The sequence below is a fragment of the Heteronotia binoei genome, chromosome 12, assembly GCF_032191835.1.
Source record: "Heteronotia binoei isolate CCM8104 ecotype False Entrance Well chromosome 12, APGP_CSIRO_Hbin_v1, whole genome shotgun sequence".
NCBI lineage: Eukaryota > Metazoa > Chordata > Lepidosauria > Squamata > Gekkonidae > Heteronotia > Heteronotia binoei.
Genome location: NC_083234.1, coordinates 14,902,381 through 14,928,920, shown reverse-complemented (window position 1 = coordinate 14,928,920; position 26,540 = coordinate 14,902,381). Strand labels below are relative to the sequence as shown.

The 26,540-nt window shown below is 44.0% G+C and overlaps 2 protein-coding genes across 2 annotated transcripts in view; both read left to right on the top strand.

Annotated features, from left to right (window-relative positions):
- The first annotated feature begins 1,864 nt into the window (after positions 1 to 1,864).
- Positions 1,865 to 2,087, top strand: LOC132580273 (small ribosomal subunit protein uS14-like). Its single transcript, XM_060250982.1, has one exon. The coding sequence runs from the start codon at positions 1,894 to 1,896 to the stop codon at positions 2,062 to 2,064; it is 171 nt and encodes a 56-aa protein (XP_060106965.1). The 5' UTR covers positions 1,865 to 1,893; the 3' UTR covers positions 2,065 to 2,087.
- Positions 2,088 to 3,243: 1,156 nt separating this feature from the next.
- The window catches only part of CLMP (CXADR like membrane protein), a 75,863-nt gene continuing 52,566 nt past the window's right edge, over positions 3,244 to 26,540 (top strand). The window contains exon 1 of the mRNA XM_060250871.1: positions 3,244 to 3,580. Coding sequence (XP_060106854.1) covers positions 3,553 to 3,580 — 28 coding nt within the window. The 5' untranslated portion in view covers positions 3,244 to 3,552. The remainder of the gene's footprint in view (positions 3,581 to 26,540) is intronic.

The following is a 26,540-nucleotide window of genomic DNA, read 5'->3' as shown; positions in this document are numbered from 1 at the left end:
TTGACTCAGCCTTCCATCCTTCTGAGGTTGGTCAAATGAGTACCCAGCTTGCTGGGGGGAAAGTGTAGATGACTGCGGAAGGCCCATAAAAAAGTCTGCTGTTTAAAATGTTGTGAAAACAACATCACCCCAGAGTCGGAAACAACTGGTGCTTGCACAGGGGACTACCTTTACCTTATACACCTAGCAGGGAAAACAGAATGTTATGGCAGATGCTCTCAGTTGTTTGGATGCAGGCAAGTAGGATTGGTCTATCAATCCAGGCAGGGCCAGATTAACAATTAGGCCAAATAGCCACTGACCTATGGACCCCCATACCTTAGGAGCCCCAGGCTGGCTCCCCCCCCCTCCCGGTTTTTTCCATGCTTGCAGCCCTCGGAACCTGCACACACAGCCAGCAACTGAGCCACTCTTTACCCGATTTGCCTGGTGAGGCTGCTGCTAGTGTCACTGACAAGTTTGCCTCTCTCTGCCTCTCCCTCACAGCTTTGCCAAAGGGGCTTTTGAGAAGGTGCCACCGGCAATGGGGCGGGTGCTCCGACTCTGATAATTTGCAAGCCTCCCTCCCTGAGATTTTGACTGTCTAGGGGCCTCCACGGGGTTTAATACAGCACTGAATCCAGATCTGCTTGAACCCATATTTTAAGAGTGGGGTATTCCAGACATAGACCTTTTTGCATCACTACGCAATGCAAAGATGGGCTGGATATATAAGATCCAGCTCACAAGGGCTGGATATATAAGATCCAGCTCACCCTTGTTTTGTTTGCTTGTCTTTGGTAGGGAGGTGACACCTTTGGGGAGACAATGACCACGGCTATCCTCTTAGAAAAACACTCTGAGTGAGGCTACTGTTCTAGTTTACCCTACTAGGGACCAGACCCTAACCAAAGCTAATTTACAAGATAATGCATGGGATGGAGAAAGTAGAGAAAGAAGTCCTTTTCTCCCTTTCTCACAATACAAGAACTCATGGGCATTCAATGAAATTGCTGAGCAAACAGGTTAAAACGGATAAAAGGAAGTACTTCTTCACCCAAAGGGTGATTAACATGTGGAATTCACTGCCACAGGAGGTGGTGGCGGCTACAAGCATAGCCACCTTCAAGAGGGGTTTAGATAAAAATATGAAGCAGAGGTCCATCAGTGGCTATTAGCCACAGTGTGTGTGTATATATAAATTTTTTTGCCACTGTGTGACACAGAGTGTTGGACTGGATGGGCCATTGGCCTGATCCAACATGGCTTCTCTTATGTTCTTATGTGACACAGAGTGTTGGACTGGATGGGCCATTGGCCTGATCCAACATGTCTTCTCTTATGTTCTTATGTAAAGCCCCAAGATATGCCCCAAATTTGGGGGTACTGTGCCCAAGCCAAAGATCATTGCTATTTTCAGCACCTGATGAAGAAAAAAGGGGGCCATTGCACCAGGGCAAAATGAAGATGCAAAGGAAAGACTCTTTCATGATTGTATGACCCCTACACATTCTGCATGCAGATTTGTCATAGTAAATCTACCCAAATAATACAAATATAAAATATATATTAAATAATAATTTCAAAAGCAATTGAAACATACTAAGTGCTTGTCTACATAGAGGTTGTGCATATGTGCGCCTGTGTGTATATACAGACACACTCGAAAGGATATACTACTTCACAAAGAGAGTGATTAAAATGTGGGATATTTTTTTTTGCTAGAGGGTTTCCTTTTTGTTTTAAGGGCTAAAGTTTTACAGCAGTGCTCGGTTTCATTGCTGTGTTTTTATGTTGTAACCCACCCTGAGCCTGCTTGCAGGAAGGGCGGGATAGAAATTAAATATCATCATCATCTTTAAAAGATAATTAGCTTTCCCCTCAGACCGCGCCACCACATCTGCCTGAGCCACGATGGGCCACCAGCAGCTCTACTGGAGCCACCCGCGGAAGTTCAGGCAGGGGTCCCGCTCCTGCCGAGTGTGTTCCAACCGCCACGGCCTGATCCGCAAGGACGGCCTCAACATGTGCCGCCGGTGCTTCCGCCAGTACGCCAAGGACATCAGCTTCCTCAAGCTGGACTGAGCAGTGCCTGAACCCCCCACCCCCACCCCCCCAAGCCGGGAGAGAGGAGGACGCAGGAGGAGGAGGCCACCCCTGGCTGGAGAAAGGAGGGGAGCTGCATGGGGGCCTGGCCTGGCCTGGCCTGACACTTCCCGCCCTCCCTGGTGCAGACAATAAAGAGACTGTTATGAGCAATATTTTTTTAAAATTTTTTTTAAAAAAAAGATAATTAGAACATAAGAACATAAGAGAAGCCATGTTGGATCAGGCCAATGGCCCATCCAGTCCAACACTCTGTGTCACACAGTGGCAAAAAATTTTATATATACACACACACTGTGGCTAATAGCCACTGATGGACCTGTGCTCCATATTTTTATCTAAACCCCTCTTGAAGGTGGCTATACTTGTGGCCGCCACCACCTCCTGTGGCAGTGAATTCCACATGTTAATCACCCTTTGGGTGAAGAAGTACTTCCTTTTATCCGTTTTAACCAGTCTGTTCAGCAATTTCATCGAATGCCCACGAGTTCTTGTATTGTGAGAAAGGGAGAAAAGTACCTCTTTCTCTACTTTCTCCATCCCATGCATTATCTTGTAAACCTCTATCATGTCACCCCGCAGTCGACGTTTCTCCAAGCTAAAGAGTCCCAAGCGTTTCAACCTTTCTTCATAGGGAGATTCATGAAGGAGAGGTCTATCAATGGCCACGAGCCATGGTGGCTGAGGGGAACCTCCACATTCAGAGACACAAAACCTCTGAATCCCAGAGCCAGGAGGCAACGTCAGGGGAAGGCCTTGGCCTTTATGCCCTGCTGTTGGCCATCGAGAGGAACTGGTTGGCCACTAACAGGATGCTGGACTAAATGGACCATTGGTTTGATCCAGCAGGGATCCTCTTATGTTCTTATAACAAGCATTGGCATTCCTCCACAGAGAATCCACAGCTCTTCTTTAACTGCATGAGAAATAGCATTTCCCATTTTGGCCCAAGCAAAAGCGACTTGGTTTTCCATCAAAGGTAGAGCTGCTGTATTGCCAGGAGTAAGGAATGGCTCAACCACATGACCAGCCTTGACTGCTAATCCGGATTGATGACAGGGAGGGGCAGCTCTGGGAGTCAGCCATGTGGTTAAAACCGTGCAGCGTGTGTTTCTTCCCTCCCCTCCCTCTTTTCTCCTTTTCTTTCCAGACATGCAAAATTACTTTATGCAGCCGTAGATGTGTCTCTCAGCAGCGCTGCCTCTGCCTTCCCTCTTCCAGATGCTGACAGGCTCCGAATCGGTGGACAGGGAGAAGAAACAGCCCCTCTCCTATCTGCACTGGGACTGGACGGGGGAATGAATAGCAGCAGAGAAGAAAGAGCAAAGTTGGTTATTTTTCTGGCACATGGATGCAATTACACGGAGTGCATTCCAGAGGCGTTACTTTGAATTTTGAGCAGGTCTGCTTGCCAGTGGAAAGAAATAAAAACAGGGAAGAAAAGTCTCTTTCTCCCTTAGAGACGGAATGTCTGCACTTTCTATCTTGATTCTAGGTAAGCTGGAAGGTTTTTTATACATTAATTTACTTACAAAACTGAACTTACTAACTTAATAGTAACCAACAAAGGAGGGGGTCTTGGGGGAAAGCTGATTTTTAAAAAAAAAAAAATTACGGGTATCCAAGTCTATTGTCCGTGGAGAGCGTCCGCTTTGTTTTAATTTTTGTCATTTTCATAGTTAACACAAGCGAATCAAACTTAAAATGCTCTTCTCCCCCCCCCCCCCGCCAGCTTTATTAGAAATAACCCTACTTAAAGTGTGAGGTTCCATTCTTCTAAAGGTACCGAGAATTTTAATGCAATAAGCTACTATGTACAGATTTGGAAGAAATAGCGTATTTTGCTTACAGGGTTTTTCCCTGGCAGAAGCAGAAGATTATTTTAGAATACAAAACCTTAGACAAGTTTGTCTTTCTCAGACAAATGGGAACAAAAGCTCATTGTTACAGGATAGCGGGCAATTGAGTGAACGTTTGTTGTGTAGACGTGTGGCGGGGTTCAGTTTTGTGCTGGAATTTATTTCTGATATTTTAAAAGAATCCATTGTTTCCAATTGACACCGTAGACAGCCCAAATTAGAAACAGATGTGTTAAAGTACAAGCAGAAGGGAGGTGCGGGAGAGAGGGGGCAGAAGGGGTCTGATAGAGAAATGAGAAAGAACAAAAAAAGAGAGAAGATGCAAAAGGAGACTAGAGAGAGTGCGGGTAGAAGACAAAGGTCTGAATGATCAAAGAGGAGACAATAATGGAAGACAATGAAGGAGCAGGGAGACACAATGCAGGCGAATAAGGGCTATTTTACACACTGCAGAAAGGCAAACCAGGTTTGCACTCGAATAACAAAAAAAAATGAGAGCTATAGTCAATCACAGGTTCGTAAGAAGTGTAGCTGCACTTTGTTGTTGTCTCACTTACACTTTCCATTTTAGACACACACCTAGTGCATCAGAGGTGCACAACTAAAACATATGCAAGCGCAATCCAGCCAAAGTTCAGTATTTTAAAGCCCCGCTGGTTTCAGCAGAGTAGAAGATAAGCATGGGGTGAAAGCTCTCCCATTGAAATGGATGTGAAAAGGCTTAGGAAACCTTATAAAGCTTTGATACATTTGCTGTGACCCAAACACTCATGAGTTACAGACTACTTTTTCAGATGGACCCAGTGTTGTGCTCAGCTCTGGCTCATAAAAGCTTGAAAGTGCCTCCAAAGTCCTTGCCATTTTGGCAGCCGAGGATTAATACGGCAGTCCCTCGAGAATTGAAACCAGTGGTGCCTCAGAACTGAGCAAGGCAATGGCCCAGTGGGTACAGTAGCCCTAGAAGGAGCTACAAAGCGCAGACAGACAGACAGACAGGACACACCAGGAAAAACCATGAAGTAGGAAGTTATAATTGTATTCAGGCACTATACTTAAAATAATTATTGCAGTACATGTTTCTCACTGACAGCTACTTATACCATATAAAACTAGTTAACTGTTCACGGCAGTAAACAAAACTGTTGTGTCCTGTGCCATCTTTATAGAACAGACAAGATAACGTTAGCCCCAGTACGTCCCATACAAGAAGACCATAAAATGGAGGAGGGTAAGGGGGGAAAAAAACAATAATGGGGGAAATAATGAAGAAAGGAAGACAGGAGTGAAATGAGATGAAGGCTGGTCTCTCCCCCGCCCCCCGACAGTGATGCTAAATGAAACTTCTTTCACCACCTCTCCGGGGACTCTGCAATATGGAAAGGAAGCCTCTCCCTCAATTTCCAACTTACACATTGGACTGACAAGCCGGCAGCTCTGTGGAAAAGAATCCCGCATCGAGGCCTCACAAGGGCTGTTGTCCCTTGATCCCTCCTCGCCATCCTGGGAGACCTGCAAGCAGACAGGCTGACAAAGCCTTCAAGGAAAGAAAGATAAGGGAGAGCAGATCACAAAGCTGCTATAGGGGATAAGGAGAATGGAAGCGCGAGAAATAATCGCAGGCAAAGTGGCTGTAACCAATGCTTCCAAAAGTCAGACCATGAAACAGATCAGGCTCTGGAGTAGCTGCCGGTTTAGTGCAGGAGGGAAGAACATGATTGACACGTGGAGATCATTATCCCTTACTTACTTAAAACATTTCTATGCTGCCTTTCCACCCAACTGATATTCCTTGAGGAAGCGAATATCCAAACATTATAACATTTAAAACACAAAAAAAGAGATAAATAATGCTTAAAACAATTATATGAAACAAAAACACATCGACTTATAAAGGCATGCAAATGGAGAAGTGGGCTAATACGAGTTAGTGAGGCAATGCCAAACAAAACAAAACTAGTCTACTTGCTGGTGGAATACAGACAATGCTCCTGCTAGAGGGAAGTAGGAGTCCAGTAACACCTTTAAGACCAACAAACTTTTATTCAGAATGTAAGCATTCGTGCGCATGCACACTTCTTCAGAAGAAGAATGAGGTACAGTAAGTAGAGTGACATATATCTGGTGGGGTTCAGAATGCAAAGTGGTACAAAGTTAAAATCCAATCGCAGAATAGTAAAATTAACAAATTCAGAAAACCTTTGATCTGGGTTGCATTAGCATGGGACACCAATAAAACGGCTTATTAGCAATAGAATAATTAACGTTCTCACATTCTGACCAGTGTTCCCTCTAAGCTGAGTTAGTGTGAGCTAGCTCGCAGATTTTTAGCCTCCAGCTCACACATTTTTGTCTCCGCTCAGGAAGGATGACCCCAGAGCACACTCATTGATGCAGTAGCTCACAATTTTAAAGCCAGTAGCTCATAACTTTAATTTTAAAGCCAGTAGCTCACAAAATAGAATTTTTGCTCACAAGACTCTGCAGCTTAGAGGAAACAATTGATTCTGACATGTTACCATTTTATTGGTTTCCCATGCTAATGAAACCCAGATAAAAGGTTTTCTGAATTTGTTAATCTTACTATTCTGCTATTGGATTTTAACTTTGTACCACTTTGCATTCTAAACTCCACCAGCTATAAGTGGCTCGGCTTACTGTACCTCATTCCTCGTCTGAAGAAGTGTGCATGCGCACGAAAGCTTACATTCTGAATAAAAGTATGTTGGTCTTAAAGGTGCTACCGGACTCCTTTGTTCTACTGCTTCAGACCAACACGGCTGCCCACCTGGATCAATGCTAGGTGAATCCCGCCCAGGAGGGAATTCTATGTTTCAGCACCGTTTCTTGGTTTGCCTCCTATCTAACTTCAGACAGTGAGAGCACCCGAAGCAGCACCTCCAAAGGTGACCAGAGTGGCCGGGTAGGGTCATTTGGCAGTAGATATTCCTTCAGGTATGTTGGTCCAAGCAGTATAGGGTTTTAAAGATCAATACCAGTACCCAGGATTGAACCCAGAAGCAACTTGAGGGCTAGTGTAGACAGACGCCTTACTAGCTGCCTCATACATCAATCTCTGGTAAAATCTCCGGTAAAAGGGGAGGGACGGTGGCTCAGTGGTAGAGCATCTGCTTGGGAAGCAGAAGGTCCCCGGTTCAATCCCTGGCATCTCCAAAAAAGGGTCCAGGCAAATAGGTGTGAAAAACCTCAGCTTGAGACCCTGGAGAGCCACTGCCAGTCTGAGAAGACAATACTGACTTTGATGGACCGAGGGTCTGATTCAGTATAAGGCAGCTTCATATGTTCATATGTTCATGTTCATAAGTTGCCATTACTTAGGGCAGTTCCAAACTTTCAAATTGATTCTACAGTTTGGTGTAGCGGTTAAGTGTGTGGAATTTTGTCTGGGAGAACTGGGTTTGATTCCCCACTCCTCCACTTGCAGCTGCTGGAATGGTCTTGGGTCAGCCATAGCTCTGGCAGAGGTTGTCCTTGAAAGGGTAGCTTCTGGGAGAGCTCTCTCAGCCCCACCTATCTCACAGGGTGTCTGCTGTGGGGGAGGAAGACAAAGGAGATTGTGAGCCGCTCTGAGACTTTGAGATTCAGAGTGGAAGGTGGGATATAAATCTTCATCACTAGCCTTTGTTCTGGTCTCGTTCTTGGCTCTAGAGTTTGCACAGGGCAGGGAGCAAGCAGGGAACACCCAACCCCTCTCCAGAGTTGCTAATAAGGGATCCGGGAAAAACAGACACCGCGAGGAGCCCCGCACAGAAGGGGGGGGAAAGTGCTAAATGCAGAATTGCTCTCAGTCTCCTTTACAGGGAGAGACTACAAGAGGCATCTAAGTGATGTTGTACAAAAATCTTTGGTGGAAGGGCAAGGGGAGGTATATCTCTCCAAGATTAGCCGTCAGGTCCCAAGGAAGAGGGGACCTTTCACGTCTCCCGTCCTTCTGACTTCTGGGGTCCATGGTAGTACATACTGTACAATCACTCGAGCGTGGCAAAACTCTCTTATCAATAGCCGGTACAATTGAAAGGCAGTTTGTTGACAGGAAAGGTGATAAGTACTGAAGGCGTGTCATTTTTGCGGATGTGTCAAGTGCTGTCAAGTTGCAGTTGACCTATGGGGATCCCATAGGGTTTTCAAGGCAAGAGACATTCAGAGGCGGTTTGCCATTGCCTGCCTCTGCATAGTGACCCTGGAATTCCTCGGTGTGTTCCTTCCCACATACTGACCAGGGCTGACCCTGCTGAGCTTCCAAGTTCTGACAAGATCAAGCCATCCAACTAAGCAATGAGAGGTCAGAGAGCATCATTGGAACTTTTTTTTGGGGGGGGGGGTGGAATCCATCATGACCAGATTGTTGGAGACGTTGTGTATGGGGATTTCTCCTGCTTCCAGTGTTCAGCCTATAGTGTTTGAGTCCAACCATTTATTATTTCCCGTCCCTTCAATGACAGACTGGTAGGATTCAGAAAAAGAAAAAAAAAAACCAAATCAATAAATCATTAAATATTACCAGGGCTTTTTTTGTAGCAGGAACTCCTTTGCATATTAGGCCACACCCCCTTGATTTAGCCAATCCTCCTGGAGCTTATAGGGCCTATTGTAAGCTCTTGGAGGATTGGCTACATCGAGGGGGGGGGGAGGTGTAACCTAATATGCAAAGGAATTCCTGCTACAAAAAAAGCCCTGGATATTACAACTATTTAAAAACGTGTGCAAGACAACTTGAATCACGGCACATGCTTCTCCATTCAGCTGTAGCAAAGTGTCGGTGGCCATGTAGTTCCCCACTATGCAAGGACTACACAAGATGAACCAAGCAATGAGAAGCGTAACCATCTTCTAACATAGGAGGAGAAGGCCCATTCATAAGGCCTGAAGTTTAAATATGCAGAATCTATAAAGTATATATGTCTTCACAGATACATGCACGCTATGCTCACACATGTACAGCTTGGGACAAAATGCCTCACGCATCCCCCAGTTCTTACTTTCTATGATGCAAGTACCACACACTTCTACCGCTATTACTATTCATAACATTCAAGCATAATCCTAGAAAGGAAAGAGGGTGTAGTAGAAACTACAATGGTATATATTGCAACAAGACAAATGTGACGAGTTTGGAACTACAAAAGCTGCACAGCATTTAAAACTGCAGTATGTGTCATACATGTACTTTCATATGCAAAAAAACCAAAACAAAACACCCTCAAACCCTATGCCAATATTTTCCTGAATCACTTATGCCTGTCAAACTACAGACCTTCTGATGAGCCAGAAATAATGTTTGTTTTCCTTCCCATTTCATACAAGGTAACTTGTCACACCTGCTGCTTAAATTTCTTCGGTGGAAAAATGTGACTGAAGACACTGGTTTCCCAAACAAGAGCCTTGCGGCATCGCAAAGGCTAGCCAACGTTAACTCTAGCATGAGCTTTCTTGGACTCAGGGAGGGACGGTGGCTCAGTGGTAGAGCATCTGCTTGGGAAGCAGAAGGTCCCAGGTTCAATCCCCGGCATCTCCAAAAAAAGGGTCCAGGCAAATAGGTGTGAAAAACCTCAGCTTGAGACCCTGGAGAGCCGCTGCCAGTCTGAGAAGACAATACTGACTTTGATGGACCAAGGATCTGATTCGGTATAAGGCAGCTTCATATGTTCATATGTTGGACTAGCACACACATAATCAGATGCATTCCACGCAGACATCTGATCGAGTTAATTTTTAAAATTATTTTTACCGGTATGTTATTTATAGTCGGCATTTCTCACTGGAACTCACAGTGAATTACACACGGTTGGGCAGTACAACCAACAATAGTTATTTATTTCATTTACTTACACATTTGATTTCTAGCCTGCCCTCCCCACAAGTGGACTCAAGGCAGATAACAAATAGCATAAGAGAACATAAGAGAAGCCTTGTTGGATCAGGCTAATGGCCCATCCAGTACAACATTCTGTGTCACACAGTGGCCAAAAAAACCAATTGCCATCAGGAGGTCCATCAGTGGGGCCATAAAACAAAGGCATCATAATGGGGCATTCAATAAAGAATTAATTAGGATTTGGATTGAAGCCCCAGCCAGAAGTCTTAAAACCAAAACAGAAGTGTTAACGTGACACGTAAATGATACACAGTACACAAAATACGCAACAGGATCCATTCCACAAACTATACACAGTAATACAGACCACAGGCCTCAATAATTTATCCAAGTAACTTTGTGAAGCCTGTTGCCTATTGTGCTACCCTGTTGCCTACGCTGAAGAGCCCTCTTGAATAATTCTGTTTTGCATTGTTGCCAAAAGCCAAGTGAGTGGGTGCCTTCCAGACCTCCTTGGGCAGGCTACAAAGTGTGCTCTAGTCATTGCAAAACTAACCGAGAAGAATAAATGGTTAGTCTTTGAGGCGCCACAAAATTCCTGTTTGCAGCAGCAGACTGACATGGCTATTCCTCTGGAACTGGTTACAGTGGAAGTTTTCCCACTTGCGTTTGGCTGGATGCAGTAGGAAACCAAAGCAGTCTCAAGACAAAGGTCATGAAACTGATCTTGAAACACAACCAGAAGAGGACTCACTTTAGGGGAGGGCTGTGGCTCAGTAGAAGAGGCTCTGTTTGGTTTGCAGAAGGTCTCAGGTTCAGTTCCTGGCATTTCCAGGTAAGAGGTCAGGTAGTAGGTGATGTGAAAGACCTCTGCCTTAGACCCTGCAGAGCAGCTGCCAGGCTGAGTAGACAATACTGACCTTGATGGATCGAGGATCTGATTCAGTAGAAGGCTTCATGTGTTCATTTGATCATTGTGAGGCAATTGTCTCTTTGCCCCCTATTCCCATAACATGTAACAAGTATATTCTTACTACAAACTGCCTTGGATACACCTCCAAATAGAAGGGCAGGATAGAATTAACCTGCAATTGAAGTTTGACTCATGTGAACACATGAAACTGCCTTCTAATGAATCAGACCCTCAGTTTATCAAAGTCAATATTGTCTACTCAGACTGGCAGCAGCTCTCCAGAGTCTCAGGCAGGGGTCCTTCACATCACCTACTAATTCATCGTTTAAACTGGAGATGCCAGGGATTGAACCTGGGACCTTTGGCGCACCAAGCAGTTGCTCTACCATTGAGCCACGGCCCTTCCCATAATCCTACTAAGTCGGAAGCCTTCTGTGACCCAAGGAGCCATCCTGTGACAGAACAAGTTTTCCTGCAGGCAGTAAAGGTCTCCTCATCAGAGAAAGTTCTTTGAGTCACAGGAGGGTTTCCAACTTGGCTGAGAAGAGCTTCTGGATTCATGCTGGAGTTAGAAAAGCTGGGACAGATCAACACTAGCTTCCTAAAAAGTGATTTACACCTCCACAGAAGGGTCACAGTATCAATATAAGGGTCATAATGGTGGTACAGTTGGTGGCAAAGGTGGTCAAAGTCAGCGTTTATTAAAAACAGTCATAAGACCAGCATACAAAATAATATAAGATAATACAGTATAAGAACATGGCATTAGACAATCACTGCCATAATACCTAAAATTCCAGACCAAACTAATCCTTCACTAATGACTCAACTTACAGTACGATCTACGCTTTTTAATTACCAGATAACAATCCCTAGCAACCTTGCATGAGACGGATTCATAATTGTCAGCCAATAAAAACTTCATCACTTGTTCCTCGGCATATTTACAATAATTTGCCAATGGTTTAAAATGGGTCAGCGTAGCCTAGCGGCTCCTTCGCGGTGGTCATTCTTTCAGACAGTTCCAATGATATCAGTGGGCCTGTTCATAGCTGACATGTAAAGATTCTTTTAGACTTTGATCTCAGTTACTTCTTTAAGAGCTACTTTAGAAATGGCTCTTCAGTCACTACCAAAGTGTCTAGACCAGAGGTGACCAAACTGCAGCTTGGAAGCCACATGTGGCTTTTTCACATATATTGTGCAGCTTTTGGAAATCAAGTAAGCGTGCTTAGCATCAGGGACCTCCATCAGCCTCTGAACACTGACCCATAGGTAGGTGACTGTTTCCACTGAGTGTGAAGCAGGGAAAGAGGGGGAAATAAGCAGGCTTGCAAGTTCTCCTCCTCCACCACAGGTCACCCAGAGACCTAGAGTGCGGAAAGAGTGCAAGAGCTGAGGGAGCCGCTGGAAGGAGGGGTGGAATTAAAAAGGGCAGTGCAGGGTTCCCCTTTAGTTTCTTAGTTCTTGTAGGAGCTGTATTTACTAATCTTGGTGTCAAATCAAAGAGAGATGTATAATGATGCAAACAGTGGTCAGTGATTTATATGGTACATGCATGTTTCCTTCTCTCACTGGTGCCAAAAAATAATTCCTTAACCTGTCCCTATGCTAGTCTTGTGGGGACTGTTATTCCCAGCTTTTGTTTTAGAAAGTCTCCTTCTACCATGGTTCTGTTGTAAAGTGCATACATACGTACTTTATCTTTCCGTTTTGATAAAAACTTGTGTATTATATTTGTTCATGTCTTGTGGCTCTCAATCGTCTGACACGTATTCTACGTGGCTCTTATGTTAAGCAAGTCTGGCCACCCCTGGTCTAGAATAATCATTGGACTCAGATGCTCAGCACCTTATGCGATCAGTGGGGATTTAGCGATGTGGGGCTGAGCTAGGCAATTATTAAGAGGATTAATAAGGAATAGCAGGGCATTTAAGTAACTTCATCCCTGAGCCCTTGTTTACATGCATTTTCTTTGGGCCCTGACAGTAATCTCAGTGTTGTGGCACAAGAACGAGGGGAATCCTGGGCCAGCGGGGAAGAGAGGGATGGCCTAGAGAGAAATAAAAAGCAACAGATATCTTTCCTGCTCTAGCAAGGCACCACTAACCCACAGCAAAAGAAACCACAATCCTTCCAGGATGGCCAAAATTAAAAATCATAATACAAGAAAAGTTTAAATTGACTCTGCCACCCACCCCTGCTATTGCACTCCACGGAATATCTGCAATTTAAGGCTGCAGTCTAGGCACTCTTGCCAGAATGTAAGTTGCATTCAACTCAGTGGGACTTACTTTTCAGGAAATGATTTTAGGAATGGGCTGTAAACCATATTTACAAAGGTGAAAAATTACCTTCCGTCTGCAAATTGGATTTCTGTATCATCCTTTGGCAGGCAGCTTAGGTGGCCGTTTTCGGTAGCGCGATGGAATAAGTTGTTGAAGGTTCGAGGGTTAAATGTTCGTGTCTGTGCGGCCTTAGATAAAACGTTTGTATGTTGACCTTTTTAAAAGCCTTCTTGAGTGGATCCTGTCGTTAATAGGCTCGGCAACACCAGATCGATTGGCCAAACGATAAAGCAGATCCACCGTGGTTATGTATTGGAACTGGAGTTGGCCTTAGGACCAGCAGAGACTTGGCTGAGCTGGAGACCCTAAAACAATAGCCACCTGGATTCAGGAAGGAGGCCCATCAGGGATCGTTAGGCCAGCTATTAACCTAGTTGTGTGTAATGGGATGATGGTAATGGAGTTTTGGGTGGGGAGGTTTCAAATTATTGCAGTTACTTATCTTTTTAAAACTGCTTCCTAGTTGAAACTCTCCAACCAGCTTGTGAAGTTTAGGTTCATATTTTCTGTTGATTCTGATAGGTAGAATGATTACAATGAATGCTCTGACACGTGTTCAGGTTACGGAAGTTGGGATTTTAGTACAGAATGCCAGAAAACTGTGATTGCCCATTTTTGATTATTTTGTGAATCCAGTAATGTATGTAATAGGGTTGCCAAGTCCAATTCAAGAAATATCTGGAGACATTGGGGATGGAGCCAGGAGACATTGGGGGTTGAGCCAGGGGCAATGTTGTGACAAGCATAACTGAACTCCAAAGGGAGTTCTGGCCATCATATTTAAAGGGACCCCACTCCTTTTAAATGCCTTCCCTCCACTGGAAATACTGGAGGATAGGGGCACCTTCTTTGGGAGCTCATAGAATTAGACCGCCCTGGTTCCAATCTTTTTGAAACTTGGAGGGTGTTTTGAAGAGAGGCACTGGATGCTATTCTGCAAATTTAGTGCCTACTCAGGGGTCATTTTGTAGAAAAATAGGTGGTGGAGCTCATCCAAGGATTGTTATGCAGTTGCACCTACTATTCAATGGACAAGGAGGTGGAACTCTCAGGAGGAGGAGGAGGAACTCTCAGAAAGGTTCAGGAGCTGTGCTCCTGTGAGCTCCCACTGAATCCAAGGCCTGCCTCTAACTCAAAAAACAGGGGCCCCAGAGCCCCAGATACCCACAGATCCATTCTCCATTACACCGTATGGGAATCGGTGTCCATAGGAAATAATGGAGTGCACGGTGGACATTTCCCTCCCTCCCCCCCACACTTGCTGATAACCTTGAAGCAGGGGGAGGGCCTCCAAACTAGGGGATCCCCTGCCCCCACCTGGGGATTGAGTGCAAAAGAAAAAAACGTGAACAAATAACAAAAACTGAATCAATTGTAAATTACTTTTAAGAATAAATATTCAATCAGTGATCACCGCAATACATTTCAACAGTCATTTTACAAAACTACATATTCAATAATTTCACCAATGTATCTAAGCCACATCGACGACACTTGGCTGATAAAAGTGCTTAGTGCCATTAAAGTGCTTGTAGAATAAAAGTCCCAGTGCTAGATACTGCTATGTCTCCATGACTCCCCTTGCTGTGTATAGCCCACCTGGAGATTGGCAACCCTAGAATCCAGTAATGTATATAACTAAGCCAAAAACTCAGAAGAAGGGGGGGGGGGATAAGCTTATTTTGATCACATTTTTCCTGTGTCCACTTCCTTTCCCTGCTGACGCATTAGGGTTTGCTCTACAGCCCGCAGCATCTGCTTGCAGCCAGTGGACTGCAGCCCTGTAGTTTTATTTCGTCTTGTAAAACAAAGTGAGGTCAGATAAGATTAGATTTTACATGGGAGACTTGTGGCTAAGGAATTCCAACTGCTGTGGACAGCAATCAGAACAAAATTCCTTTGCCCTCATCAGTGCTGAAGCCTCTAAGCAAAGATCCTGCACGGTTCTTCTTACAAAGGCATGTAGCGCAAATGCACAAAATGGCATAATACAATCCAAAGTGCTAAAATATCATTTGAAACCAACAATTCTATGGGCTCAGCATATAAACGCCTAATCTCGTTTATATGCTGAACGTTAGGATTATTAGGGTTTGTAGAATCTTTCGGGATCAAGTGCCGTGTTCTACTGGAGAAAGTTTTCCTTCCAGACGTTAGGATTATTGTTTTTTAAATGATATTTTAGCACTTTTGATTGTATTATTACATTAGATATGCTATTTTGTACATTTGCATTTGGGGGATAAAGTGTAGATGACTGGAGAAGCCAACGGCAAACCTCCCCATAAGAGAAAGTCTTCCAAGAAAACATTGTGATGTGATGTCACTCCATGGGTCGGTAACGACTCCGTGCTTGCACAGGGGACTACCTTTACATTTGCATTCATTGCACCTATGAATGTAACTTAATCTATTTTAACTGTTTTATAATAATGATTGTATTTTATTGTAACCATGGTACCTACCATGCCTTGTTAGCCGCTCTGAGCCTGCCTTTGGCGGGGGAGGGCGGGATACAAAAATAAATTTATTATTATTATTATTATTATTATTATTATTATTATTATTATTATTATTATTATTATTATTATATGCATAATTATATTTTACTTTTGGTTTGTTCCAACTTTTTTCGTTACCTTTCTTCCTGAAGGGTTGTGTTTTTCTCCTCTTTTTTGGTTGCACTCCTCTTCTTACATATACCATATCAAACAAAGGTGTTGATTAGATTATGCACAGTTATTTGTCAGTTTCCTGGTGGTGTGATGGGTATGTATTTTAGGTGAAAAAAAATTGCCTCCATCAAAATACAATGCTTTAGTCTAACTGCAAAGGTGCACCATTCAGCCCCACATATAGGGCATGGTACCCCAGTTTTGGAAGCCAGCTACATGTATATCGATATGAAATAGTGGGTTCTAAGCTATAAACACTAAAGGCCATTGTTATCGGTCCTATTTGAGAGATCCCAAGCCAAACAACATTTTGACTCACTGATGAGGCAATGAACCATATAAAACGGGTGGCCAATGGTAGCTCTCCAGATGTTTTTTGCCTACAACTCCCATCAGCCCCAGCCATCAGCCATGCTGGCTGGGGCTGATGGGAGTTGTAGGCAAAAAACATCTGGAGAGCTACAGTTGGCCACCCCTGATATAAAAGAATCTCATGTTCAGAGGCAGTTTCAAGTTTCAGCAAGTTACTCTTGTCAGTTTTTTGTTTTTCCCACTTCTGTAAGTCCGGTGAAAGTGTTCCCACTGATTGAAAAGGGCATTAGATATACAAAGAGTTCTCTTTATGTATTGATGTTGCACAGAAACATCACTCAAAAATGACCCCTTCTAAACTAGATTCAGGTGGGTCTGAAGGAACAGAAGCAAGTCTGAGTCCAGTGGCACCTTTAAGACCAACAAAGTTTAATCCTGGGTATAAGCAGGGCTTTTTTTGAGCAGGAACGCAGTTCTGGTTGGCTGGGTGTCAGGGGGTGTGGCCTAATATGCAAATGAGTTCCTGCAAAAAAAGTCCGAGGTATAAGCTTTCTTGGGCATGCACATTTCAAAGTGTGTTGGTCTTAAAGGTGCCGCTGGGCTCAAACTTTGTTCCTCTCTAAACTAAAAAGTGTTCTTGGTTTCACTTCTACAAATTGCTGCTCCTTCTTACTCTCAAAAGCTATGATAGCCTGTCCTCACATCCTCTGAGGCACAAGCATGATATATTGCTATAAGTACAGCCTATGTGGATGTATGTATCTTGGGGTCGTGGTAGATAACTCACTGAAAATGTCAAAACAGTGTGCGATTGCAATAAAAAAGGCCAACGCCATGCTGGGAATTATTAGGAAGGGAATTGAAAACAAATCAGCCAGTATCATAATGCCCCTGTATAAATCGATGCTGCGGTCTCATTTGGAATACTGTGTGCAGTTCTGGTCGCCGCACCTCAAAAAGGATATTATAGCATTGGAGAAAGTCCAGAAAAGGGCAACTAGAATGATTAAAGGGCTGGAACACTTTCCCTATGAAGAAAGGTTGAAACGCTTGGGGCTCTTTAGCTTGGAGAAACGTCGACTGCAGGGTGACATGATAGAGGTTTACAAGATAATGCATGGGATGGAGAAAGTAGAGAAAGAAGTCCTTTTCTCCCTTTCTCACAATACAAGAACTCGTGGGCATTCAATGAAATTGCTGAGCAGACAGGTTAAAATGGATAAAAGGAAGTACTTCTTCACCCAAAGGGTGATTAACATGTGGAATTCACTGCCACAGGAGGTAGTGGCGGCCACAAGCAAAGCCACCTTCAAGAGGGGTTTAGATAAAAATATGGAGCAGAGGTCCATCAGTGGCTATTAGCCACAGCGTGTGTGTGTGTGTGTGTGTGTGTGTATATATATATATATATATATATATATATATATATATATATATATATATATATATATATAAATTTTTTTTGGCCACTGTGTGACACAGAGTGTTGGACTGGATGGGCCATTGGCCTGATCCAACATGGCTTCTCTTATGTTCTTATGTATAGCATCCCTGATTCCAACAGCACCTCCATATAGAAAACATAAATCAAGAAAAGAAACCCTTGATTTCCTTTTCCTGGCTTCTCCTTAGGACAAACAACAGAAGAGGAGAGTGCTGCTCTTCCACTGTGTGCATAAGTCTGAGCCATTGGCTGCTTCTGTTCTGCTCGCTCTGCTGAAAATACTTTTTCAAAAGCGCCTTGATAAAAATTTTAAAAGGTACAGAAATGTCTGATACGGCACAGAAATCTCCATCAGAGCAAGGTGGCGAAGGAGCAGGCCCATAGCTAACCAGGAGCCCATGGGGCCTGGCCCCCCAACAGTCGGGTGGGGCCTCACCCGCCAGGCTGCTCCTCTCCCTCCTGTGTGATTTAAAATGTGTGGGAGGGGCACCCAGGCCGTTTAAATGGCCCTCAAATCAGCTGATCAGTGGGGGTCTCAATTGCGTGGGAGGGGCGGCAGGAGCAGTCACCAGCCTCCTGCACGATTTAAACCGCCCCCCTCCCCTGCAGTTCCCCATGGCCCCCTCCCCCCGTGGCCCCTAGTTATGGGGCTGCAAAGGAGCACCAGGAAAGAACACAAAAGAACGGCTCCGTCACACCACAGACCTTTGAATATGCAACAGGAACTGCAAGCAAGCTCTTTCCTTCCCACTCCCCACCTGTTCAAAATTTAAAAAACCCCACAAAAATCCGTGGGGTTTCAGCCTTCAACGCAAATCACTTTGTGACTTCATTGTTTAAATTTAGAGGGGTTTTTTTTTCTTTTGAGGGGGGCGGATGGTTAGACTTCAGGCAAAAGCCTCCAAGCCCAGGGCCTGTCACTTCAGATTACTTCCAGTGACACTTCCAATTATTTCCAATCACCATTCCAGGGACGAGAGGAAAGGGAGCCAGGTTCTCCAGCATCAGGCTTTCTTTTCCCCTTGAACAAAAGAATCATTTATCAACATGTTGCTGTTAGGAAGGTCCGAGGGATGCCAGCCTCCAGATGGGGCCTGGGGATCCCCCAGGAATTACAGCTCATCTCCAGACTACAGAGATCAGTTCCCCTGGAAAATATGGCTGCTTTGGAAGGTGGACTCCAGGTCTCATTTGAGGCAGGAGCTCACATGAGTGGAGCTCCGGAACCTCTAAATTTTATTGTGCTCTTTCTTTCTTATCCCTGCCCCGCAAAAAATACTTGGTTCTGGGCTCCATTGCTCAAACCCCTTGTGAAAATTTTGCTGAACTCTTAAGATTTGATAAACTTTCTAACATTTACCCCCCCACACACACACATACAGAATGGGAAAATAATCAAAACATATAAAGCAGATAGATGGAAATCTTCATCATGCCACTGTGACATGCTTGTAGCCGTGGCAGTGAATTCCACATGTTTGGGCGAAGAGGTATTTCCTTTTATCTATTTTAAGCCTACTGCTCATTAATTTCATTGAGTGCCCTCTGGTTCCTGTATAGGAAGAATGGGAGAAAAAGGACTTATTTCTCTGCCTTCTCTATCCCATGCATGAACCTTTCATCAATCTAGGCAATCTAGCCACACTCTTCCATGCCACAGTAACCTCTAGACCAGTGGTGACCAAACTGTAGCTCGGGAACCACATGCAGCTCTCACACATACTGTGTGGCTCTCAAGGTCCCCACCGCCCCATTGACCAACTTGGAGAAGACATTTGTCTCTTTAAATCACTTCTCTAAGCCAAGCCAGCTAGCGGCTTGGAAAACTCATTTAAAGTTAAAGTTGATTTCTTTCCACCTCTTCCTCTTGCATTTATTTGCTTGCTCTCTTTTGATCAACTGGAAGCTCTGCAAGTCTGAACCATACAAGAGGATGCATCTAACCTTCTCTGGGAGGCTTCTGGAGTGTTGTAGGATAATGACTGGTTATACTGGTTAATGCTGCAGTTGTTAAAGTTTTTGACAATGGATAGGTTTCTAAATATCACTGCAAGGCATTTTGAGTCTGTTGATGGAGACAGCTGGGTTGCAGGTGTGACCAAATGTTTTCTTTGACATAAGAACATTTTATTTGACATAAGGTGTGTACATGTCTTGCTAGTGTGATGTGAGAATATCCATGCCATGACAACAGAGATCAGCAAGAGGTACCTCATGATCCCTGGTGTAACACCTACCTTTTTGTGTGTGTGTGTGTGCACATGTGCACTTGCATGCCTGGATGTCATGGTGAATTTTAGAGACCCCTACTGGGACATGGACCTTTTTCAGAGAGGTGGCTTGCTATTTCCTACCTCTGCATCCCAGCCCTGGTATTCCTTGGTGTCTCCCATCCAAGAACTTGCCAGGGTTGGCCCTGCTTAGCTTCTGAGATCTGATGAGATTGGGCTTGCCTGAGCTATCCAGGTTAGGGCTACCTACCAATTTTGGATAGATTATGTAGTGCTCCTTAATTTCTGTGATTCTTGTGGTTTGGTCTGATTCATCTTGCAAAGTACTGCATCAGCAAGCTTGCATATTCAATATTACTTAGCGCAATTAGTTATGCCTTAACTGATTGAAACATGCTTAGTATGCAGTCTTGCTTTATAACTCTCAAAGCACACTGGTAGACCATGAAAAAGAGAATTTTTAAAATAACAGAACAGAAGTCAACCCACATGCCAAATTCTAGAAGAATTTGAAGCAAGACAAAATATTGTAACATTTTACAGATAATCTGTAATCTGTGCCCCTATCCTTCATTATTTCCTATGGAAGGAAGGAATTGGAAAAAGTGCACCGTCCCTTTAAATGTGATGGCCAGAACGCCCTTTGGAGTTCAATTATGCTTGTCACAGCCTTGATCTTTGCTCCACCCCTAATGCCTCCTGTCTCCACCCCCCAAAGCCCCCAGATATTTCTTGAATTGGACTTGGCAACCCTAGAGACCACTGCCTCCTCTTGCACGATTTCACTGTTTGGCAGTACAATCCTATGAAATCATTCCAGTCTAAACCCACTGAAATGAATGGACTTTGACTGCATAGGACTGCACCATATACTCCTTCCAGCATAAAAGAAGCAATGACCCAGGCTTGGCTTCTCTCAGGTGCTGCAATAAGTTGTGTCTGAAGCAAGCTAAAACCTGTCAAGGGAACAGAGCAATTCAAGCCGAGAAAAGAAGCCAGAAATCTATGTATCTGTCTGTTGACACCCTACACCTGGCCTGTTGTTATTCTGTAAGACATCAAGGTAATTAAAACAGGCAGAAATTGACTACTTTTACACTGTAGCACTATTTCAAAAATTTAACCCTGATAAGGAGTAGCATTTCTCTTTTGCACTTCATGCATCAATATTCACACAGGGCCGAAACGGCATGAGAGGCTGAAATGCGCTTTTGAATGCAACGTGTTTAAAAAGTTCTTTGCAGTGCGCTTTAAAAGCACAGAAAGCATACCAACTGCATAATCACTAATTAGTTAAGAACTTGCTCTTGCTTTTTGAGAAGCTCAGTTGTTCACCCACTCAATACCCGCCGTTTCTTCCTATGTTTTAAAAGTTCACATCCTAAATTCAACAGGAGCCATCACGTTAAGAGAAATCTTGGGAGTCATTAGATCCATTTCTTTATGCAACCCAAGACGTACTGCTTGACTAATACACAATTTCAGCTTAAAAGCGCAGCTTTAACTGCCCGTTAAATAAATAAATAATCAAGGGACTCAGATATCAGCATTTGCTTGGATTCTGGCTGTTTTCTGTCAGTCTTCTGTGGTGTGAGAACTTTGGATAGTAAAAGAACTGATGCAAAGGAGGGGGAAAGTTTGAGATTTTACAACTGTCCGATAAAAAGAGAGAGACATGTTGTAGCATTTAACGTGGGGAAAAGGGATTGTAACTGTTGAGTGCTTGAACCATTAAGGGCACCGTCAAGTATGACGCAAGAAAAATACAACTGTGAACATCATTAAAGCAATATGGGAGAGGGCTCAGCCCCTGGCCAGAAGCAGCTAAAAGGTTCACCAAAGCAATATTCAGCAGCAAAACTGCTTTGCTACCCTGATTCAGCCACCTGCCCATCTCGTGCACGTGCCACCTTCATTTCAGCCACCCATACCAGTCACATTGTTCGCTGGCTGTGGTTGGTGCTCACCAACCCCGACAAATCGCATTCTCTATTTCTTATCCAAATGCCCTTTTCTTAGATGTTCTTTGTTGTTCGTGTTCTGCTGCATATCCTGAACATAAGAACATGAGAAGCCATGTTGGATCAGGCCAGTGGCCCATCCAGTCCAACACTCTACGTCACACAGTGGCCAAAAAACAGGTGCCATCAGTAGGTCCATCAGTGGGGCCAGAATACTAGAAGCCCTCCCACTGTGCCCCCCCCCCCCAGCACCAAGAATACAGAGCATCACTGCCCCAGACAGAGAGTTCCAACTATAAGCTGTGGCTAATAGCCACTGATGGACCTCTGCTCCATATGTTTATCCAATCCCTTCTTGAAGCTGTCTATGCTTGCTTATCTTGGGCTGAGAATGGCTGCGAAGGTATCTAGGTCCTCCGGTGTTTCTAGAGTGGCTGTAGTAAGTTGTTTTTGTCTCTTTTTTGTGGTTATGACTTCCCACTGCGGAAGTGCTTTGCTTTGCTTCGGAGAATGCAGGATAAAGAACTAAACCTCCTCTGCCCCTCTTCCATCTCCTCTCACATTTCTGGCTCACTTAAAGTTCGGGCATAATAAATTCCAGCTGTGGAGCTGCTCCTTCCCTACATAACTTAGATTTATGATGTCATGAAGGATTAAATCCTCATCCTCTCCCCATCCACCTGTCTTAATTTAAGGATAGGATTATACCCTCAGATACAAAAAATGCCAATTATATGATCAGTTGCAAAAATATCTTAAGAACTCTGTTCAGGCTCATATAAACTGAACATATTATGTCTTCTGCATCTCTTGACTTACAATAAGTATATTGGGGAATTAAGGAATATAGATCTTTGCCATGTTCCCCTCTGCTCTTGCAGTTCCTTCCAAGCCCTAGAAAGCAAATTCTCTGAGTTGTGTAACTCACATGGATTGGCAGCAGCCATACTATTTAAGACTGCAGGGAGAAGGGGCCAAAACTGCAATTTCTGTGTCTTTCTTCAGCATAGCTCTGCTAAATGAAAGGTAGGAAAGGCAATTTTAGCTTCTTCCCAGCCCCCAACCCATGTGGTTGTCATCTACACAGGTTTTATGACCCTGGGGTAGGGTTGGCAATTCCAAGTTGGGAAATTCCTAAATCTGGGTTCGTAAGAACATAAGAGAAGCCATGTTGGATCAGTCCAACGGCCTATTCAGTCCAACATTCTGTGTCACATAAGAACATAAGAGAAGCCATGTTGGATCAGGCCAATGGCCTATCCAGTCCAACATTCTGTGTCACACAGTGGCCAAAAAACTCAGGAGCCATCAGGAGGTCCATCAGTGGGGCCAGGACACTAGACGCACTCCCACTGTTGCCCCCCAAGCACCAAGAATACTAAATAAGACTGCAGGGGAGGGATTTCAGTGGAGATAATGCCACAGAGCCCACCCTTCAAAGCAGCCATTTTCTATGTTGTCAAGAGATCAGTATTAATTCTGGGAGAGGCTGGAGGCTGTGCAACAAATAGAGAATCACGGCAGAGAGTGACAGGAGAAAACCATGATAACCAGTGTTCAAAGAAGTAATAAGACAGTGTTTTTAACAAATCTCTATAATATCCAAAACATTCTCAATAAGAAAAAAAAAATCACAAGCATACCCTGATGTACAGAGCACCCATAGTGAATACAAAGGAAGGACTCAAATAAGGAATAATACAGAACACAGTCTATGAATTACAGCCACTAGTCCTTTCACATTCAAAGAAGATATTGAAGAAGATATTGGATTTATATCCCGCCCTCCACTCCGAAGAGTCTCAGAGCGGCTCCCAATCTCCTTTACCTTCCTCCCCCACAACAGACACCCTGTGAGGTAGGTGGGGCTGGAGAGGGCTCTCACAGCAGCTGCCCTTTCAAGGACAACCTCTGCCAGAGCTATGGCTGACCCAAGGCCATTCCAGCAGGTGCAAGTGGAGGAGTGGGGAATCAAACCCGGTTCTCCCAGATAAGAGTCTGCACACTTAACCACTACACCAAACTGGCTCTCCAAAGGAATGCTTGGTCCAACAGCTCCTGAGGAAATCATGTAGTGGCTGTAATTCATAGACTGTGTTCTGCGTTACTCTTTCTTTGAGTTTTCCTTTGTATTCCCTATGGGTGTTCTATACATCAGGGTATGTTTGTGAAATGTTTTTGAATGAAAGTGTTTTGAATATTACAGAGATTTGTTAAAAATACTGTCTTATTACTTCTTTGGAGGCTGGTTATCACGAAACCTTGGGGTTTTCTCCTGCCACTCTACCTGAAGACTGGCAACTCTGCCCAGGGGAGTGTACTTCTAGGAGTCAGAATGGAAGGAACTGCTGGGTAGAGGGGGGATGCACTGAAAATCTGTGCTTGCTGGTAGTTATGGTCCAACCCATGTATTAGAGAGAAGGGAAGAAAATAAGCTTCAGCTTCCCAAAGCTGCAGCCTTCCCTTCAGTTAACTGTGCTTAAGTGAAGTTTAGATTTTGTTAGCCAGATGTTCAGTGCCCACAGAGAACAAAAACTGGAGTTCCAAAAATGCAAAGGGAAAAGGTTGCATGAGAGATAGTACAAAATATCACTGCAGAAATAGTAACCCGATAGGCGTCACTGAAGAAATAAAGTGACCTGGTAGGAGAAAGTCAGAGGACTGAAAGGTCACTTGCTTTGAAGCAAATGATCTAATAATGCACAGTAATACTCTTAAATAATCACTTGGAATCGTGTTCTCCAATTCAGTAATGTCCTGGGAATATTCCTGCTAGACTTGGTTGGTGAATACATACCCATTATTGAGTAAAGCTACAGAAAGAAACAGGGCACATCAGTCTCTTTTTCCAGTGAGCTACCAAGTTTTCCCAGTTAGTCTTTCAGACTTTTAAATGTGTAGAAAGCTATTGGGGAGGGGGGCGGATACTACAAAATCCAGATACAATGCATATGGAAGATACAATGGTATATGGAAGAATGGATTTCTGGAGCAATGTGAACTTCTACGTCCACAACACAAAGACAGATTAGGCTAGTAGTGTATGCCAAGTATATTATAATTCTCAGGACTGCCTGTGCAATGTGGTTAATACTACCAGGGGAGTATGCTAGGATTCTCTTCTTCCACCCCACTTTTTAAATCTTTTGTTTGTTTGTTTTTGAATGCCAAGTATATTTCTGCCCAGACTCACATACTTAACAGAACTCACAGAAATGCAGGTCATTAAGTTTCCAGGTTCATTAGTAAAATGAACTTTGGCCTTGGACTTGCCCTGTGCAAGCATTTTTAAGGCTTTCCAATGCTAACTCAATTCTGATTTATTTATTCATCCATTCGCAAGTAGCCCCCTTCTGTCTCTGTAACAATATTTTAAAAAATTTCCCCTCTCTCTCTCTCAACTGAATTAAGCTAACTGAAGCTATATTAATAGCTTCCTTTCCCTCTCTGGATAAGCCTTTCACGGAAAATTTCCAATAGGGAACAAACATGACAGAAAAAGAGTAGATAACACTCATGCATGTAGAACGATTTATTTAACTGGCCTGTTAAACAAATTATTTGAGATGCCAGCATGGTCTGTCTTCTTGAACAGGGAGGCTCTAAAGAAGCGACTGTCCCCAAAGCTATTCGGCTTGTCTGTTAAAGGCACAGGACCCCTCTTCCATCCTAAGATTGGAGACAGGCTATAGTTTTTCCCAGTGCTTTTTTTTTGTAGAAAAAGCCCAGCAGGAGCTAATTGGCATAGAAGAAGAAGAAGAAGAAGAAGAAGAAGAAGAAGAAGAAGAAGAAGAAGAAGAAGAAGAAGAAGAAGAAGAAGAAGAAGAAGAAGAAGAAGATGATATTGGATTTATATCCCGCCCTCCACTCCGAAGAGTCTCAGAGCGGCTCACAATCTCCTTTCCCTTCCTCCCCCACAACAGACACCCTGTGAGGTGGGTGGGGCTGGAGAGGGCTCTCACAGCAGCTGCCCTTTCAAGGACAACTTCTGCCAGAGCTATGGCTGACCCAAGGGCATTCCAGCAGGTGCAAGTGGAGGAGTGGGGAATCAAACCCGCTTCTCCCAGATAAGAGTCCGCACACTTAACCACTACACCAAACTGGCCAGGCCTGGGAGTCTGTGGCTGCCTTGTGGCACGTCAGGCCAGCCGGAGCCCTGGCCAGCCCAGGCAAAGCTCCGCCCCTGTGGGCTCCAGCAGAAAAAAAAAAAGCCCTGGTTTTTCCAGACAGCTGAAGGTAGCAATCATTCACTTTTTCTCCCCCAAATCTTTAATCAGCAACTCTTAGTTTAAGAGTCTCTCGAAACGGGGCTTCTGAAGGTAACAGAACAATAAAACAGCCATAAAACATACCAAGGCAGAAGCTTTAAAACATAAAATAGGGGATTCCTTAATGGATCATCAGGCTCATATAAGAACAAACAGTCCTTTTAAGTTCCTGTTTAATGGTAAGAACAATCACTTGCAACCATCCCCAGAAGTTCATAGGCAGCTAGAGTAGCCCTTTCAAAACAGAAGAGATGTTTGTACCTCTTATGCCAGATAGAAGTAATGCAACACTCTAATTTCCAGTGCATCAAAACCCCACAAATTCTGCCTGGCCAAAGACAAAAGGCAGGCATATATGCATCCCACCGCACAAGAGATCTTTTAATACCTTAACAAACATCATTTTACTTTTACTCTCTTAGACGTTGCAGTGAGTAAACCTCTGAGGCACAAAATAGCTAATAACCTTTAAGCAGATATATAAAAACAATCCCAGTAAGGCAACGGGGGAGATCTGGCCAGCCATATCCTCTGACTCAGCTCTACTCAGCCAACAGCCTCAGCATGCCTCAGCTTTAGATCAACAAATGCTTGGTGTGGCTGCAACGGTC